The sequence below is a fragment of the Cibotium barometz genome, chromosome 7 (assembly GCF_041138505.1).
Source record: "Cibotium barometz isolate CiBa-2024 chromosome 7, ASM4113850v1, whole genome shotgun sequence".
Taxonomy (NCBI): domain Eukaryota; kingdom Viridiplantae; phylum Streptophyta; class Polypodiopsida; order Cyatheales; family Cibotiaceae; genus Cibotium; species Cibotium barometz.
In genome coordinates this window covers 2,442,053-2,462,067 of record NC_141052.1, presented here as the reverse complement: position 1 = coordinate 2,462,067, position 20,015 = coordinate 2,442,053, and the positions used below count along the sequence as shown (strand labels likewise).

The window sequence follows — 20,015 nt, the reverse complement described above, 5'->3', positions numbered from 1 at the left end:
TTACCCGTTGGTCACTACCATTAGGGTCACAATCATAAGGTTGTACTGAAGGAACAAAGGTGGTCACCATCAAGCTACTCTACTCTAATGAAGGCTATGCTAGCTTGGAGTTAGGCTTACCTTGGCATAGAGTGTCAAGCTACTCTCTATTATCCCTAATCTAAAAGGAGCCTTCTCTATTCATGCTCCATAGCCATTCTACCTCTTCATCTTGACGGCAGCGGATTGTACTCTTTATCTACTTTCCAAATAAGCAAAAATGGAGCTTCCCTTGTCATTGGTAACTTGTCTTGTTTATTGCATAATTATTGTGTTATGTTGAGTGATTGAATGTCCCAAACCTTTGTGTGAATCCCGTGCAATTTTGATGCATGCTTATGTGCATGTGTGTGAAATGGTGGGCTGATTTGCCCTTGTGTTTTGTGTGGTGTGTCACAAGTGGTATAGCATCCCCATGTGTGAGTAGTCTCCAAGCATGAAGGCTTGTTGAGTGGCGAGAATTGCACTTTCGGGAGTTTGTTTCCCACTAGTATTGTTGTGTCTATTTTTGGTATTTGCATGGTGATATGTGTGAGAAGGTTTGCATGAGTGATCACTCGATTGTATGGCTAATTTTTGGTGTAAAAGAAGTATGTTTGGTTATGGTGCATGATGTTTGAGTTGATATTTATGTGCCGCTGAAATTGTTTCTTGTATGGTGGATGGTATCATGAGTTTTGGTTGCCAAATGAGTGTGTATGATTTGATGGTTTTGTGTGATGGTTGTGTATCAGGTTTTATGTGAGTACTCGTTCATTGTCTTGCTGATTTCATGAGTCATGGTTTTTACATTGATGTGTGTACATCTATGGTGTGTTGTATGTCTGTATGGCTGATTTTGTGCATGAGGGAGGGCTGATTTGAAGCATGCATATGGTTGCCAAATGTGTTTATCATCCAAGCCTTAAAAGAGGCTGGTTTGTGTCATGGTTTGCGGTAGTCAAATTGGTGCATACATTCCTATGTTTTTGTGTTGATGGTCGTTTGTATGTTTGCATTGTTTTCATTGTCATAAGTGTTGTGTGTGTGTGTGTGCTTAGAGCTTTGCATGGTTTCCTTGTTCCAACCTCAAAACAAGGTGGTGCCCTCATTAGTGTTAGGTTATCTGCCAAAGTGAGCATTGTGAGAGTGTGTGCCCGAGTAGAGAGGCAAACCCAATTGCGCACTCTTTCGAACACTCATTTTTTGGTGCCCCCGCTGAGGAATTCAATTTCAATTTACAATCCATTGGGGAGGGTTTATTTTCTATCTTTCTCACTAAGGAGAGTGCATAAATTTTAGCTTACAAATTTGTAGTTATGAACAATGATCCAGACCATCCTTTCCAACCATTCCATATGGTTCAATAAATGAGAGTGCATGTATGTAATCATAGAAAAATACACTTTATGCAGAGAATTGTTTTTCTTTTTGGTCTAGCAATTCTAAACCAAGTTATGGTTGACCCAAATCCCATCATCTTAACTTTAATGGATTATGTCGACTCTTTCAATATGCACATCTTCATATTGTTTTGATGAGTGATGAGTGCTAGAGACGTATCAGGACCTTTCATTCCATCTCCACATCAAAGGATCCACATATTTGTAGGCACAAAGCTTCGATTTCAAGCGACACCTAGGAGAATCTTTGGTGAAGCAAGACTTGGTTCCATCAACGCGTCAGTGAACCCTTTCATCTTACCTCACTTGGATTTCAATCGATCACTGGACGTTTTCATCTTTGTTCTTCTCGAGCCATGGTGTTCCCTAACTTCTTTGGAAAGAAGTATGAAAATGCTAACAACTTCTTAGATGACTTAAAAATGGCATTCTTAGTATCTGGGAGGGATGAAGAACAGGTGAAGCTTAGAGCCTCTCCACTTGTCTTGAGGGAAGAGGCTAAAGTGTGGTATCAAAGCTTAGACCCAAGGAGGAAGACTAATTGGAACATCTTGAGGGAAGACTTTATGAACCACTTTGGTGGAGTGACCAACCTAGAGGAGTTATGGCATAGGCTTTTTGCATTGCAACAGGCTACTATGGGATCATACTTAGCTTATGCGGCATAGTTCTTGAAGCTATGGGCGGAATGAAAAGCTAGCATAGAAAATGGGGAGAGGGCTCCTAATTTTCTTTAGAAGGAAAAGTTTTTGGCAAGACTGTCACCTCACTTGCAGAAAAAGGTGAAAGGAAAGTTTCCTGACTCCTTTGAAGAGGCGTTACAAATAGCGTGCTTGAAATATCGTAAGCTGCAGTTCCAGGCGTATGTGTCAAGAGTGGAGCATACTCAAGCTGCATACTCAAGCTCCAAACATGGAGAACGAGCAACCCTTACCTACTCCAATAGCAGTTGTTGAAGACCCACACCTTGAGTTACTCCAGAGGGTGACGAACCAGCTAAACAACCTATCTATTAATATGGTGCAAGGTGCGCGGCAATCACAATAACCCCGCAATGGAGAAAGAGGGCCAAATGGGCTTGGTCGGCAACAAAGACAGCACGAAGGGATATTGAGGGAACAACAACAATTAACTCCGCCAAGGGAAAGGCCGATACCACAAATGCAACCTCCAATTTTACCAAAACTACCAATTGTTATTCTATGACCTCCGGTGATTCCTCAACCAATTGTTGCCCTTACCAACCAACAATGGGGACCGTACGGTGAACGTCATCAGTGTGGAAGAAAAAGGGAAGACAAAGATCAAGGAGCCGACAATCATGCCAATTAAGAAGGCACAAATCCATGAAGAGTCTAGCTTAAGGAGGGACAGCATGGAGTCACAGAATGAGGCGGGCACTTCAAAGCAAGGGCATAAGCAAAAGAAGAACAGCACAAGCCAAAGGAAGATTGGGATCAAAGATTTTCCATTGGGAGCTGGTTCACAGCCATATGACTTACTGGAAGATGTAAGTAACCAAGGTCCAAAGTTGTCTTGGCCGTAACTTCTACACCTATCCCCAAAGATGCGACGTTAGTGGTCTTGCATGGTAAGCACAAGAAGGCCCAGATTGGTGGGTGCAATCACTGCACAACAAAGAGGACATTTTACTTGTTGTAAAAGCCCAAATTAAGGGACAAAGTGTTTCCAATGTATATGTGGATGGGGGGGCACAAGTGTGTGTGATGAGTGAAAAGATGATGAATGGTTTGGGGTTAGAAGTTAGCAACCCAGCTGAAATTAAGGCAAAATTGGCTAACAATAGGAAAGCCAAGTTCTTGGAAATTGTTAAAAATGTAAAGGTTACTGTGTTTGGGACTCAAGTAGCCATGGACATGTATATTCTACCTACCAAGGGGGAGGGCTATCCTATCATCTTAGGTAGGCCTTGGTTGATGGCAATGAAAGCATACCAAGATTGGGATGAGGGTACTTTAGTACTTAAGCCACAAGGAAAGGGAGGGAGATCAAGTCAGCGCATAGTCTATAGCATGAAGGAGGGAAAGTTGAGAGACATGAGGTTAGAGGATTCAGAGGATGAGTGGATCAGTGAGGACTCCTCTTCTTTGTCTGAAGAAATCAGACAAAGTTGAGAGACATGAGGTTAGAGGATTCAGAGGATGAGTGGATCCTCCTCTTCTTTGTCTGAAGAAATCAGCAGTGGGGTTAGTAGAAGTACGAGTGAGAGTGAGAGTTCCCTTGAAGTGATGGGTGTGGTCTTGGCTAATCCTGTACTAAGTGGGAAAAGTTCTATTGAGTGCTTGAGTGATGAGAGAATAGAGCAAATGCTATCCAAGGATCTTACAAATGGTGAGAAAGAAGACTACAAGGACATGCTGAGGAAGTATGCTTCCTTTTTCATTTCTAACTATGAATAGATTTTAGGTGTGACGGTTTTTCAACACCACATCAACCTAAAGGTGGGTAGCAAACCAGTGGCCCAGAAGTTACAACAATTGGGAATAGTGCAACAAGATGCATTGTTGATGACAGAGGTGAAGAAACTACTGCGAGCAGGTTTCATCTATGCGGTTTCAGATTTGGAGTGGGTGTCTCTTGTGGTGGTGATTCCAAAAAAGAATGGTAAATAGAGGGTGTGTGTTAACTACAAACCTTTGAATGCAGCTACAGAGAGGGATCATTTTCCTCTTCCTTTTCAAGATGAAATTTTAAATGAAGTGGTAGGTCATGAGCTTCACACAGTGTGCGATGGCTACTCTCAAATTAGCATAGCAGAGGAGGATAAAAAAAAGACAATTTTCATCATGCCATGGGAGTATTTTGCTTATAAGGTGATGCCATTTGGTCTCACAAATGCTCCAACTACTTTTCAAAGGTTTATGAATCTTGTTTTCTAGCCTTACTTTGGAAAATTTATCAGGGTTTACATAGATGACTTTTGCATCTATAGTTCTTGATTGCTTCATGTTGTTAAGGTAGAAGAAGATTTGAAGAGGTTAACGTAAATGGGAGGGCAGCTAAATGAGTCAAAGTGTCACATTAGTGAGTCAAAAGTAGCATTGCTTGGCCACTTAGTTTTTGAAGAAGGAATTGAAGCAGATCCGGCTAAGGTGCAAGATTTGATGGCATTACCTTTACCTACTTTGGTTAAGGAGGTTACATCCTTCATTCAAAAGGTTAGGTACTTGGGAAGGTTTATTTATTTGCTCTCACAATTGGCACTACCATTGCAGCGTTTTACTAATGTAAAAGCCTTAGTTTGGGATGAGGAAGGCAAGGAATGCTTTCAAAATGTCAAGTAGGTATTCAACACTCTACCTGTGATTATGCCACCATGTTGGGATCAAGAATTTTATGTTAATCCTAGTGTGGGATCAGATTCTATTGGTGCAATTCTTTTTCAAAAGGACCCAAAGACGTCTCTTATGCGGCTTGTTTAATTTGCTAGAAGAGTCATGAAAGAAATTGAAAAAAATTACACTAATGCAAAATAGATGGTACAGGCCTTGATGTTTGCCACACAGTGGTTTTGTTCTTACCTTTTGCCTAGGCATTTTGTTGTGCTCACTATTGAATTTTTTTTTTATATGTTTCGCAACACATGGATGTTTCAACCAGGATAGCCAAGTGGGTAGTCAAATTATAAGAATTTGATTATACCATCATGGTAGAAGATTCAACCAGAGTGACCTTGGCCAACGTCTTGATCCATTGCTTTCATGAAAAGAAAGTGAAGCGTACGCCACCACCACTAGCAGTGAAGAAATTAGAGGAGGCCTATTCCCTCTACTTTGATGGAGCTCACAAGAGAAAGGAAGACAAATCCTCTGCAGGCATGGTCGTTTTCAATCCAATTGGGAAAATGATTATAAAAGGTGTTTCTTAGCAGGATATTCACTCCAACAATGAAGCTGAATATGCAGCTTTGAGTTTTGGTCTGGAGTGGTGTATATCTAATGGGGTCACTCATCTAAATGTTTATGGGGATTCTATGTTAATTGTAAAGCAAATTCAAGGAACTTGGGCTTGTAAAAGTGATATATTGGCAGCTAAGCTCCGTGCAATTAAGAAAATTCTCAGGAATTTAAAACAGTGCAGGTACACTATGTAGCAAGGGGAAAGAATCAATTGGCTGATACTTTAGCCAATGATGGTCTTAAGGAGGCTATGATAGGAGCCTTAAAACTTCAAGAACCAAAGTTGTAGGGTAAAGAATTGTTAAATGATGTGATCAATTTCTTGGAAATAAGTGAAGCACCATCTCATCTCACAACAGGTGAATGAAGATGGCTTGCAAGGAAAGCGATAAGATATTGGCTCATCAACAAAGATCTTTACAACCTGGGGAAGGATTAAATACTCCGCAAAATCTCCCCAAAAGAAGAAATCCATTGCATCTTGCATTCATGGCATAATGGTGTATGTGGTGGACATTTTGCTCATGACATTACATTTAGAAAAAATTTACAAGCAGCCATCTCTTCATCAAGATGTTCATTTTTGGTGCAAAACATGTGATGCTTGTCAATGCACAAGACCTAAGAAGCTTAATTATGGACCTTAACATCCCATCACCTCTTTTGGTCTATTTGAAAAATGGGGAATCGATGCCACTGGACCACTTCCACAACAGCCAATGGTAAGGAGTACATCATCGTGGGTGTCGACTACATGACCAAATGGGCAGAAGCTGTACCTATAAGTAGAATCACCGCCAAGGACGTCACCAATTTTGTCTTCAATAACATCTGCCTACAAGGGTTGGCATGCCTTTGGAAGTCATCTCAAACAGAGGACCCGGATTTTGAGGAGAGTTAGTAGGGGAACTCATGTTAAAATTGGGCATTAAGCGTAGGCATTCTATCCCCTACCACCCCCAATGCAATGGTTTACTTGAGAAAGTGAATGGAATGATTTGTAAAATAATCACTAAGCACATTGGGGACAAAGCACAATTTTGGGAGAGGCACTTGAATTCAGCACTTTGGGCAATATCGCACTTTGTTTAAGGCATCCTTAGGTTACACTCCTTTCCAGCTAGTGTATGGGCACAAAGCACTTTTACCCATAGAAGTGGAGTTGTCTAGTTTGCGTGTCATGAAAAGGGGTAAGGATAGTCCTAAAGAAAAGATTAAGTATAGAATCCTTACACTTGAACAGAGAAGAAGCAATTCTTCATTACGCCAAGCAGAGAAGAGAAGATTGAAGTTCAATGATAGGTTGACAACCAAGGCAATCAAGGAGAACACCTTGGTTCTGCGATACGACAACAGGTTTGATCATAAGAAGGATGACAAGTTTGTGCCTCATTGGGAGGGTTCTTACAAGATAGTGAAGAAGTACGACAACGGTAGCTATTAGCTCATGGATGCAACAGGTACACTTCATAAGACACGGGTGAATGGATGGAGACTCAAGCCATTAGGGCCAAAAACGTCTAAAAACGGGCTGTTTGTTAATCTAAAGATTAAGGAATGGTCCAGTAGATATTTGCCACGTATACAAAAGTATGGCATAGGCTTGTCTCCTCCATCTTGGGTCTTGGAGAACTATTTTCACGCAGAACGGCGAAAAATCACTATCTTTTGGCAGAGACCGCTATTTTTGAGAGTTCCGGACGACTAAACATAAAAGTTTGGACCCACCGTACCAGACGTGAGCTCTATATTTTATTTCAAAAAAATCAAAGAAGATACGAAATCTTTATTTCAAAATTTGAAAATAACGTCATTTATGACATGACAAGTCAGTCTCGAACGTCTACACTATCCTTTGTTTCAATCTCACATTGTTTCCTTCTCGTATCCTTTCTTTCACATTCTCTCTCTCTCTCTCTCTTTGTAGAATTTTTGCGGCTTTTCTCTGTTTCTAAGTTCCCATGGCAAACTCTGCACGTTGTCCATCTCATAGTATCACTTCTTGTGTTTTTAATAATATCAGGGAGGAAGGACTTTGGAAACCTATGTCTTTTCAAATAAATGACTGGGTAACAATGCTTCCTTCTTGTAAAGGTGCACATAAAGTGAAAAGAATCAAGCGAGATGCAGTTAAAAATCACTAGAAAGGAAAAATTCTTGCCTTCAAAGTGACTAACAATGGCTGGCTTGCCAAAGTTCAACATGTGTACATGGCCAAAGATATGATGCTTAATCCAAATGAGCATCACATGCTACAATCTTATTGTAAGAAATATTATTTTTAAAGACAATATGAAAATATCTCATATTTTCTTTTGATGTAAGTGTTTATGGTTTTTCTTTCAGTTATCTTTCCATCGACAGCTGTGGAGTGGCAACCTATTGAAAGTCTGAGTGGAACCTTCAATGCAATTCACAAAGGAATTGCAGATGTTTTGTATGCTGATAAACCACCATCTTTTTTCAAATCGATGGATTTGTTTGTCTATTTTGCAGAATATATGGTTCCATCAAGAGAAGGTGAGAAAGGACAACTTCGTGAAGTGCCTGTTCCTACCATCAACTCCATTGGAAATCTCCAGACTCACTTACTTTATCGAGCTTCAAATTCAAAATCAAAGAAGACATTTTGAAAGCTATGTCTCCGGGTAGAATATCAAGAAGGATAAAGGTTCAATGGTTCTTACCTTTACATTTCTTTGTGGCATGTTTCAAAACCATGGATTTACAACGATCAAAGACAATGTGGCTCAACAGAAGACTTTCTATGGCTGAACTCGACATTGTGCTTGGAGAAGGATGGAGAACCAAAGAAACTTACCACATTGGTGACAATATTAGTTGCAGAATAAGCCCCAATTCTCTGTCAATTTCATATCAATTATGTCGTCAATCATTAGTTTTAGGTTATGATTATAGAAGATGGAGAAGCAAGCCAGGTTTCTGGGTACCCCCAATTCTCTGTCAATTTCATATCAATTATGTCGTCAATCATTAGTTTTAGGTTATGATTATAGAAGATGGAGAAGCAAGCCAGGTTTCTGGGTACCCCTAGATTCAGAAGAGAACTGTCCAGAGTTTGAATTAAAAATATATGTACATCAACTAACTGAGCCTAGAGAACTTATAGTTACAACTAATTGGATGCTGAAAGATGTCAGAGAGTCACTTGAGTTTCTTGATGAAACATCCTCTGAATATAAATTTAAAGTAGATGAAATTGTTGTAAGCAAAAGGATGGAGAATGTAACATCTTGTATCACATGTCTTCCACCCAAAAGAGTTGTATTTGAGCCAAATGCAAGATCATGAAATTGTAATCACAATACTTTTCAAATAAAGATTTTGTTTTGATCTTGTTGTCTAACTCAATATGCTGGTACTTATGACATTTTTTACTGCAAAATCATCATCAAAGATTTTTCTCAGTTGAGGAGTACATCTATTTGACACAAACTGGCTGCTTCATTACAAAGTAAAAATAAACAAATTTTTACATAAATGAGGCTAGAAATGAACATTAATCAAAATCCATCTTTCTCTTTACATTCGAGGACCCAGGAGCTTCAGAGTCCCTCTTTCTTTTTTGTTTGCTGAATCCAGGTGAAAAGAAAGGCTCACTAGCCTTCTTTGTTGAACTTGGTCTTGGGGGGGGTTGCTGGCTTAGGAGACTGGACAGGGGACTGTGAAGAGTCTTCAGGGTGCTCTCTTGATAAAACCTTGGGGGCTTCTGAGAATTGTGGCTCTTCAAAAGGCTTGGGAGATTTTTTAGGTGATAATTTGGGAGATGATTTTGGAGGCATGGGTGTTGGCATAGGAGGCTTCGGTGATTGAGCAACCTTCTTATTCTTGTTCAATAGAATTTTTCTAATGTTGAATCTGAATGTGGTGAATGGAACGGAGGACCTTTCGCCTTCTTCTTTCCTTTTCTCTCTTTTCCCTGGCTTTTCTTCTCAGATTTCTCTTCAGTCTTAATAGGTTCCTCCAAAATCTTCTTTGATTCCTTCTTTGTAGATACTTTCTTCGAAGATTTTTGCTTTTTGGTTGGGAAAGGGAAATCTGGGTCGTATGGATTGATTGATCTTTCAAGGACCATTGAAACAGTCTTTTCCCTTACCCAGCTGACCCAGGACTCTGGATATTCTTGCAACTGTAACAAGAAGAAGAAAAAAGATAAAAAAAAGCTATAAAGCTTTCCAATAACTTCAGTCTTTTGTAAATATAAAACAAACTTACAGAAAGTGTTGTCATCCTGAATCTTGATTCCAAATATCGCCATGCATTCGCAGGAACCCTCCACCCACAGGAAGTTGAGTCAGGCTGCAAAGGACACCTTTGGTTGAAGAACTTAAAATCACTCATATTGTAATCTTCTTCATATTGAGAGTTCAAGTGTGAAAGAATTAGCTTGGCAGCTCTGCAAAAATGAAAGGAAAAATTTCTAGATGAGCAATAAAACATCAAGTAAATATTAATATTCAACACCAAAAAAGCTCGTGCTTACACTTTGCTTCGACCGTGGACACCTGAGAGTGAATTAACAAACAAGACTTCTTTGTCCAAGAGGTTGATTATAATAAGACTCCAGTGTCCACTACAAAAAAAACAATAAGTATAAATAATAGAAAAAATAAAAAAATATCAAAACATTGGTATTGAGACATACATTTCTACATAGGGATACAAAATAGAAAAAATAAAAAAATATCAAAACATTGGTATTGAGACATACATTTCTACATAGGGATACAAAATATAGTTGATGGTCAGCATGTCAGACTGCTCAAAAAACTTTGAAAGTATTCCTTGGTTGTTGAAGAGACACTGGGTAACAAGTGGATCAAGTATAAATACTTGCATGGCAGATTCTATGGGAAGATCTCTCAAAAGACACCTAATGTGGCAAAGACAAAAGCAAATACATGTAAAGATAATTGAACTCATTTTTCAACAAAGAATCAAAAAAACAATTTTACAAAACTTACTTCAAACAAATTAAAACAACACTGTCAGAGATCTCAATACTGTGATCAATCAACATTGATGTGTCTTCAGGAGCAATGTCACAGTACATCTCATCTCCATGCAAGGAGACATCAACAACCATTTGCCCTGTCACATGCTTAAACTGTTGAAGGTTAGAAGCTCTTAAAATGTCAACCCTCTCTTTCACAATTTCATCCTCTTGCATATCACAATCTTTTCTCTCTTTTTCCTTTCCAGCTTTGATTTCATGAGATTTTCTTGTCTCATAAAGGTGTGTGACGTCTTTAATGACAACAGCTGGCTTCTTCACTCTAGCAGGTGGAATATTCAATATACGAAATGCTTTGAGATCTTCACTGGGAATAGGCTCTAAAACCTTATCTACATTGCAGCTGCCTTTGCACACAGGGTCACACTTATGGTAAAAGATTTTGTTCTTGTATCAAGCCTTAAAGTCAATGAGAAAATCCTCTACAGCCTCGTGTAAGCACATCAATGCTTGCGACTGCCATCTCATTGTTGTTAAAAAACTACTGTTCATGAGAGCCAACAATCTCTGTGAAATATCTTTGACAACCCTCATAAAAGGAAGCATGGGAATAAGCATATTGGTGTTTTTCTGGGCAGCTCTTATCTCCCTTAAAGACTTGACCTGATAATTAAGTCTTTTCCTTGCATTTGGTCTGGCTCGAAAAGTCTTCTGAGATGTTGGAGGAGGAATATCTTTTTGAACGTAAACTTTCCTTGCAGTCTGCTTTGTCCTTGCCATCGGAAAGAGGACACTAGAAAAAGTTGACACAAAAGAATGACTGAATCCAAGATGAAGCGAGACAAGGCTCAGAGAATTGAAAAGAGCATGCGATACAGAAGGCTTTTAGATTGAAAAAACAGCCTTTTTTAAGTTGTAAAAATGATATCCAAAACGACGCGATAGATGTGGCTCCGACTTTGACTGAGGTGGCTGTATCGCGTCGTGTAGGAGGATTGCTTTTTGCGCTGTAGAATTCTCAGAGAAGGTGAATATGATAGCCGGAACGACGCGATGGAGAAGGCTCAGACTCTGACTGAAGGGTCTGTATCGCGTCGTGCAGGAGATATGCTTCTTGCTCTGTTTAATTCTCAGAGGTGAATATTGTATCCGAAACGACACGATGGAGAAGGCTTAGACTTTGACCGAAAGGGCATTATCGCGCCATGAAGGAGACGAGCTAGCCGGAACGACGCGATAGTGGAGGGTCAGAGGATGTGGGAAGAGCCCCTATCGCGTCGTGAAGGAGAATTGGACTTTGACTGAAGGGGCGTTAGAGCACCGTGAAGGAGATGAGCTAGTCAGAACGACGCAATAGTGGAGGGTCAGAGGATGTGCGCCGTATTGGTAAGTGCTTCTTGAACCTTTAAACAACCTAGAGGCTTGAATTAAGACGTTGAATTGGTTCTAAGGCAGGTTTTCCACTATGTTTTGGTGCTTCTATTCCATTTCTTTTGCAGATTGAACCGAAGATATGAGTACTAATCTTGAGGGAAGAGAACAAATTTTCGATGACCCAAGTGAAAGGTTGCTGGAGGCCGTTTTGGAGGTTGGTGGAGACATGCAAGTCTACTCAGAGGCATTGAAAATTTTCAATCCCAAATTTGTCCGTGGTGAAATCTTGGATAAACTTAGAGAGTTTATTTTAGATGAATTAAAGGAATTTGAGGATGCAGTTCTTGGTCGGTGTTTGATTCTGGAAGGAAAAGATAACATTCATCTCACTGATTTCACTCAAAATTCTCTTGAAAAAAATAAAGTTTTAAGAAGGTTTGGCAGGTTTTCAAAGAAGTCCAATGTTCTAATCCCCTAATCCATATCCTGTCCACTCCATGTTAAAAGTTGCAACCTTGTTTCAAAGGACATTGCTTTTCTTTTCTTTCTTTTTTTCAAAGATGAGAAAAGTGCTCAAGTTCTAGGTGAGGATGTTCCTTCCAAGGATGAATTAAACTTGAATGTCTCCACTATTTTGAACATAGAGAAATCTGAGACCTTGGAGATGGAAAAGATTGATTTTGCTTCGGAGGAAAAAGAAAGTGCAGGTTTGGATGTTGCAGAGTGTAAAGCAAGCACCCTCATCCCTGAACCCATTGAAGATGTGGAGGTGTCTGAGGCCTCCCTTACTATACCAAGCCTCCCCTCCTTTCTTATTAATGACAAAGATTTCATCCCTCTTCATCAGATTCAATTTCTTCTCAATATAAGGGAGGACTACTGTATTGCAGCTATAGCTGAGGCTTCTGAGGTTGCCTTGGACTTTATTGACACAGAGGAAGAGTCCAAGGAGGAGTTTTTATCTCTTGATCTCCAGACTTCAAATGATTCTTTTGTTACTGCTCTTGATGCACTTGCTGTTTGCATGAAGAGAGTTGAGGAGGAAGCACCTTCTTTGAAGGATGAGGATTTTGAAAACAGGCTCCAGGAGCTTGGTATTCAATCTTTTGGGAGAGATATCAAGCTGAGAGATTTAGAAGAAGAGGTTGCAAAGAAGGAAAAATTTGGTTTATTCAACCTCGCACAGGAGAAGGTTGTTTTGCAGATGATGAATTGCAGAAGGTTGTTTCATTAATGACCCTTGATTTATTTTCTGTCTTTTAAAGCTTTTTTTAATCAATTATTTTTTTTCTGCAGCTTGAACTTGTTGACAATGATAATTTTCTTGGAAGAGCCAAAGGTTCACGAGGAAAGGCAACAGAAGGAACCTTTAAGAAAGATTCATCCTCTCTTTTGCACTATCTTCGTTTGTTGGACAAGGCAACCTTTTGTGCCTTTCATAGTCAATATTCTGAAGAGCCTGAGCTACCTTTATTTGCACTAAAGGTATTGTCAAGGTTTCTTGGTTACACACCCCTTCAAATAAATGCTAACAAGATATTGCTTCTTGAGAGAGCTACTGCCCTTAGGATTTTTGGTTATGCTGCAGGCTTTAATGCCTCTAGAACAGGTTACTTTCTTTTCTATGCTAGCTATGCTGCTGCAGCCAAGGAAAGAGATATTCAACTTCTCGGAGGTTACAAAAGGAGAAAATTTCTAAGATATAGAGGTGACTTGCCCAGTGATTAAAAAAGAATCAAAAACTGATGTAGATCCCATATAATGATTTTTTATTTTGTTGATCTTTTTGAAATGATATACATATAAGTTTTGCACTTAGATACAAAGTCATCATCTTGAATGCCATTGAAGTTAGTTAATGCCTCTTGTAAGTTCAACTGATCTTTTTGAAATGAGTTACAAAAATCATCTGGAGCTTCAGTTAGTTTGATCTGATTCTTTGTAATTGCCTTCTGTAGAACCAATTGAATAATTCCCTGAGTGCATTGCTTCTCCTTTGTCCTCCTCCTCCCTTTCTTATGCATCTAAAAAATGAAGGCCTTGCCATTCCTTGTGTGTTCCATGTTGCAAGGGTACCCTGTTTTGCAAAATATGGTCCATGCAAGTAGAGAATATCCTGCAAAAACATATTTTAAAGAGTTAAAATTTGCATTGTTATTTTAAACTGATAGTTAAAAAAGAAAGGATTGAGCTTACCAAGTAATATGTGATGTCCTTCTCTCCCCAAGCATCTATGATTGCTTTTATCAACTTTTTTATTGTTGATTTAAAGTCATCTGCATAAGTATCAGAGCATACTTGTCGTCTAAGAACCTTTAAAAAATTGTCGAGATGTTTCCACACCTCCAAACGTTTGTAAGCTACGTCTGGCCTACTTTTGATATTTGTTGTGATGACACAAAGATCTTTCCAACAATTCCACATAGCATTGACCTGTTTATTGTCATGATTACTAAGGAATCTTCTGGCTTTTGCCCCTCCCATTGAAACATCTTATAGGACATCACCTGTTCCTCTAGAAAGTTTTGTGTCTTTTTTTAAATGAACTTGACCACCATGGAATCCCATTTGAGAAAGTAAAGCCTCGCATTTCTCTATGAACTCATCAGCAAGTTTTGTCGGTTTGATAGAATATGCATAATCAAGATGTAGTCGAAGCAATTTATCCAAGATCCTAATTTCTGCATGAAGAGTACATATATGTACGTTTTTCAATTCTATTTGTAGAATCGGATCCCAAATCATTTGAGACGAAGGATAATTGGCTATATTCACATTATTCCTAGATGGCGATTTCCCAACCTCTTGTTCTGCAGTCCATCCTCTTGTTCCAGAGCTTGCCATGCAATATAGGCAAGGATACTTAGTGTTTGCTCCTCCACAAACACCAAACATACATTTGAGAGCTTTGAGGTCAGCACTTAAATGCCATTCTACAGTAAAATCACCAAAGTCATCTAAATGAAGTTGTTCACCTGCATTTTGGCTCTGTATTAGTGATGGAATTTCGGTTTGTTGAAAGAGCCACTTTAATGTATCATGATTTTCAACTGGCACTTGTGCTGATCCAATCCACCATAGCTCCATTTCTGATTGAGTCTTGTGTTGTGGAGAATTAAGCCTACCCTGGCTATAGTCTAAGGCTTTGTTCATAAGAGATATAGACATTCTTTCCATTTTTTGACATTTTTGAATCTGAGCCTCATCTAATTTTAAGACGAAAACAAGTTTTCCTTCACAATCTGTCTCTTTAATTTGATAGAATTTCACCATTGCAAGTTGAACTTTTTTAAGATCCATCCAAATATTATTGAAAGCATTGTACTCAAAAAAAGCCTTTTTCTTCTATTTTTCATATGGCATAGTTCTTTCGATATGAAAATAGTCTCCAAAATGTTTAGATATTTCTTCATTTAACATAATTCTTTCTTTTCCAACACAATGTGGTCTTGGCAGTCCAAAGGCTTTGATCTGGTTGTATTTTAAAATTTGAAACCAAGGTTTAGAAATGGCTCTGTATCCTTTTCTACTTACTCCCACAGTATCACAAACCTCTTGCATTTGAGAAGGTTGAACTAATAAATCCATATCTTTTAATAGATATTTTAAAACTAATTTTTTATGAAATTTGTTTTCAGGAAGTTTAAGAAGTCTTAGTATATCTGACCTATTCATTATTTCATTTAAGAAATTAATTCTCTCTTCAACATTCGACATATTAAGTCCTAAAAGCTGAGAAACATATTGTCTAACAATTTTTAACCTTTTTTTTCTTTGACCCGATCCTTTTGTTAAGTTTATTATATCTTTCATTTGTTTAGATCGTGCTCTTAATCCTATTGGAGTTTCTCTTAAACTTTGTAAGTGCTCATTTTCTTGTTTGAGGTGAACTATTTGTTTTTCAAGCTCCGAATTTTTTGTTTTTTCAAAAGACAAAGATATTTCAAGATTTTGAATGTATGATAAATAGTTTATTGAAGAGTAAGCAAGCCTTAAACTATAACCCAGTAAGCCATTAACCCCATCTCCAACAAATCTCGTCAAATCATGAGGAGTATGAAAAGAAGGATACCTTCCAGTTTCAGGGTCTGGTGGATATAAACTTCCCTCCGTCCATAAATCGATATGTTTTTTACCTTCATTCCAAAGTCGTTGAACTTCATTGAAATCTGTCACAACGGCCTTTGAAAAGAACTTCGTGTAGTCGCATACTCTTTATTGAGCTTAATATTGAGGTGAAATTTATTATGTGTTTCACTCATGTTAAGTTTGATAAAAGATGCAACAGAGCAATAAGCATAAAAAGTTAGTAGAGAAAGCTCGTGAAGAACAGAGCCATATCCGAGAGTGACAAAAAAAGGGAGAGAATGGCAAAGAAACAGTGAGAGAGGGACGGCAAAAATTCAAATGACAAAAGTAAGAATCGTGAGTCAAGTCGGTATGAGAGAGGGGCAACAAAAATTCAAAAATAAGAATCGTGGTCACGTTGGCATTAACTATCCCGAGAATCGTGAAATTGTTTTTTAATTTTAAAAGGTATGTACTTGAATGCGCTTTAAATAACTTGGATGTGCTTTTATTTAGAAAAATCGCTAAATTTGGAGTCGTTTTGACCGTCAACAGCTCCGCTAATTAGCAAATTAATCACTTCTTTACACAACCCTTTTTGAGTCGTTTTTGGCCCTAATGCCATATTTTGCACATGACTTCAACGAAGAGCATTTGGAGCTAGAGGCATGAATACCTCTAGCATCTAGGGGGAGGGCTAATGATGCAAGAATTTGGCACTATGGAAAACCCCCCTTATTTCAAGCAACAGGGATCACCAGGGCACTACTTTATTTTTGCTTTTATGTTTTAGGCCGTTAGTTAGGCCGTCTCAATGTGTGCGTATGAGTGTGTGAGTTATTATATATATATACGAGCATTTACGGGTGTACATATATCATATTTTTTATATAGGTGTGTGTATTTTGGACTCCTCTTCAGCTCCGTAAATTTTCATTTTTTACCCCCGATAGAAAATATTTACCCAATGGTAAATAATATTTACTATTTATTGCACAACAATAAAAAATAAAAAGTAAAAAATATTTATCCCATCGTAAATAATATTCACTATTTATTGCAAAGTAAAAAATAAAAAGTAAAAAAGTAAATGTGCATATGGGTTATTACTATTTCCTATTTCCCCCCAAGCAAATGTGGAAGCTACCTCTTGTGAAAAGTAAAGAGTAAAGAGTGAGTCAATGAGGTGAACCAAGTCAATAAGCTCAATTTTTAATTAGTGAGAGTCTATGGGATACAGGTGGTTACTCAAGTCACAAATATTTCTAAATCAGCTGTCACATGGATCAAGTAGGTACTGAGTGTCGAAAAATGTACACAGTCGGGTTTGCCTCTCTACTCGTGCACACACTCTCACAGTGCTCACTTTGACGATAACCTGACACTAATGTTAAAGGGGGCACCACCTTGTTTTGAGGTTGGAACAAGGAAACCGTGCATAGTGCTTATGTACACACAAGAACTATGAACAAAAGATCACACTCAAACATGCACACAACCAGAAACTCAAACCATATGAAGGTATGCCCTAATTTGACGCACGCAAACCATGACAAAACACAGCCTCTTCCAAGGTTTGGATGCTACGCACTTGTGGGAATCATATGTATGCATTAAACACACAGTGCTCACAAAGACACAAGATCTTTGGTTAAAGCAACACTTCACACACACACAAATCTCAACACCCATCCACAAAAATGCATGCACTAAATGGATTACCATAGACCATGATAAAATGAGCCTCTTTTAAGGCTAGGATGATGGACTATTTAGGCGACCATAAGCATGCTTCAAATCAGCTCATGCACATGCTCAAAACCAGCCAAACAAAGACTCTAAATACTTTAAATACACGCCTTAATGAAGCAAACATAACTAATGAAATGAGTAAGCTAATGAATGAATATTCTCATGAGATTGACACAACACTTTCACACCAAAAACACAACATATGCACTATTTTGAGAAACAAAACCTCATGCTAACATGCATCAAACAAGCAAGAATTTCAGTGGCACCTATATCCCAAATCAAGCATCAAGCACTTCAAACAAATGAGCTTCCTTAACGGCAACAACTCTACCCACATTTGAGTGATTAGTCATGCAATCTTGTTTCACATATCCTTAATTCAACAACATAAACACGCACAACCATCTCAGTGGAAACAAACTCCCAAAAGTGCGATTATAGCTAATCAACAAGCCTTACTGCTTGGATGCTATGCACACGTGGGGATTCTATACCACTTCCAACACATAACACACAAGACACAAAGGGCAAATCAGCCCACCACCTCACATACATGCACACAAGCATGCATCAAACTCACATAGACTTGAAACAAGACCCACGGCATACAATCACTCAACATAACAACACAAAAACACCATAAGCAAGACTCTTTACCATAGAAAGTGGAAGCTCCATTGTTGAAAGTGAGAGTACAATTGTCGCCGTCAAGGGGAAGAGGTTTAGTGGCTATGGAGCATGAAAAGAGAGGCTCCTTTTGAGATTAGGGAGTAATAGAAAGAAGCTTGGCACTTATGATAAGGTAACCTAGCTCCAAAGTAGCATTTTCTTCATTAGAGGTGACCGCCTTAATTCCTTGATTACGACCTTATGATGGTGACTACTTGGGGAATTGTGAGGAGAATATGGCTTGAGTCGCCATCCATTCACCCGTGTCTTATGAAGTGTACCTGTTGCATCCATGAGCTGATAGCTGCCGTTGTCGTACTTCTTCACTACTTTGTAAGGACCTGTTGAACTGTACTACTTGCTACACACAAAGTCTAGGTGAGCTAACTATGGTGACAGTCCTTGACTGTACCAAGAGGACCTGCTAGACAACCACTAGCTGACACCAAGAAAACCTTGTACACCAAAGATTACCAGGGACTGTTACTATAAACCAGATTAACTCATTGATACTAAGAGAAGTACAACACTGTGTAAGCAGTCAAATCTCACAGTTAGAGATACTGCTGGACTGTTAATACACAACCTCAGATACACAAATAGGTAACCTACACAATACAAAGTACACTGATTACAAGGCTAAGATAGCCCACTCACACATACACACACACACACACACACACACACACACACACAGTGGTAGTAAGTCGACGTCACTTCGGTATCCTCGCGCACCGCGTGCCTTTGCCGCTCTTTCTTTTATGAGGGCTTGTGCTCGTTTGAACTCTAACGGCTCCCATTGAGCTGTCACTTGCCGACTGGACATCCTTTCGTATGCCGGCCATCTACTTTTACCCTTAACATTCTTCTCCCTTTTTTTGAATCAGCATCTGCCTCTGGTTGAATGAAAATCCCAGGAATGTGGGAGATTGGAAGCTCCAGCTTCCCAGGCCAGTAATCCCAGAGGAATCCTCCAGCTGCTGCTGGTCTGAAGACACCCTATGGTGAATTGAAAAGAATCTGCGAAACTCAATTGAGGGTAATTTCCCAGTGCTGTCTCAGATGTGTAGCACCTTTAACAAGCCAACTATCATGGTTGGAGCTGCTGTGACACATCCCAATCCAGGAGATTAATCAAAATCAATTTCCTCCATTACTGGGGGTGGCTCTTTAGCCATCTTGCTCTTCTTCTGACTCTTACTCTTCTTGCCAGAACCAGAAGTCCCAGCTTCTGCCTCAATTCCTTGGCCCTTTTTCTTTCTAGCTTCTTCCTTTTCATCTTCAGCTCTTCTGCCTTCCTGGGCTTGTTTCTTCACTCTCTCCCACTCCAGCTCATGGTCAAGATGTAGTCCCTTGGCCACTTCATCGTCGTACGGTTCCCCTTCTCTTCTTTTTGCAGCCTCCCAGAGATCGCCAGAGGTAGTGCCGTGCACCTCAGGTTTACAAATTTTTGAGGCCCTTATTTTTTCAAATATGTGCACCCTTTGCCACCTGCGCTTCCCATCCTTAATATCTTCAATTATGTTAGGGTCACTGTTTGCCCTAGCCCTGGCCAGTTGTGTACACCAGTAAGCAGTAGCCAGCCAAGACCCAAAGGCAAGTCTCTTTGCCTGAATCCTGGCTGTTAATAGTTTATTAGCCAGATACTGAACCTCCGAGTCTAGGCTCATCTTTTCCTGACTTTCTGGTGGTACCCTCTGAGCCAACACATGATGCTGGAGCAGGTCGTTACAGAGTCTGATAAGCATTTTTTGATGGCGGGCCCAGTTATCAAACATATCTTGGCAAAGCTCTTTATCTGGGCCCTGCAGATTCTGAATCGTCTGCTCCATC

General features: G+C 39.2%; 2 protein-coding genes and 2 pseudogenes across 2 annotated transcripts; 1 reads left to right on the top strand and 3 right to left on the bottom strand.

The window, feature by feature from the left end:
* Positions 1 to 9,194: 9,194 nt before the first annotated feature.
* On the bottom strand, positions 9,195 to 10,114 carry LOC147636584 (uncharacterized). Its single transcript, XM_086799947.1, has 4 exons — positions 10,074 to 10,114; positions 9,846 to 9,935; positions 9,578 to 9,758; positions 9,195 to 9,491 (listed from the first exon to the last, which is right to left on the bottom strand). Exons 1-4 carry the CDS (start codon positions 10,112 to 10,114, stop codon positions 9,195 to 9,197), a joined length of 609 nt encoding a protein of 202 aa, XP_086656073.1.
* A 208-nt stretch (positions 10,115 to 10,322) lies between these two features.
* LOC147636583 (uncharacterized) lies at positions 10,323 to 11,096 on the bottom strand (annotated as a pseudogene).
* Positions 11,097 to 11,829: 733 nt separating this feature from the next.
* LOC147636582 (uncharacterized) lies at positions 11,830 to 13,418 on the top strand (annotated as a pseudogene).
* Positions 13,419 to 13,611: 193 nt separating this feature from the next.
* Positions 13,612 to 15,928, bottom strand: LOC147636581 (uncharacterized). The gene is made up of 2 exons (XM_086799809.1): positions 13,887 to 15,928; positions 13,612 to 13,806 (listed from the first exon to the last, which is right to left on the bottom strand). The coding sequence occupies exons 1-2, from the start codon at positions 14,172 to 14,174 to the stop codon at positions 13,612 to 13,614; spliced, it is 483 nt and encodes a 160-aa protein (XP_086655935.1). The 5' UTR covers positions 14,175 to 15,928.
* Positions 15,929 to 20,015: the final 4,087 nt, after the last annotated feature.

Excerpts from the sequence above, each read along its gene's own strand:
- LOC147636584 (XM_086799947.1), bottom strand. The coding sequence starts at position 10,114 with ATGCTGACCATCAACTATATTTTGTATCCCTATGTAGAAAT. Across the intron at positions 9,936-10,073 it reads TTGTATCCCTATGTAGAAAT|TGGACACTGGAGTCTTATTA; the intron begins GTATGTCTCAAT and ends TTTTTTTTGTAG. Across the intron at positions 9,492-9,577 it reads TCAGGATGACAACACTTTCT|TTGCAAGAATATCCAGAGTC; the intron begins GTAAGTTTGTTT and ends TTCTTGTTACAG.
- LOC147636581 (XM_086799809.1), bottom strand. The coding sequence starts at position 14,174 with ATGGGAGGGGCAAAAGCCAGAAGATTCCTTAGTAATCATGACAATAAA. Across the intron at positions 13,807-13,886 it reads AGGACATCACATATTACTTG|GATATTCTCTACTTGCATGG; the intron begins GTAAGCTCAATC and ends ATGTTTTTGCAG.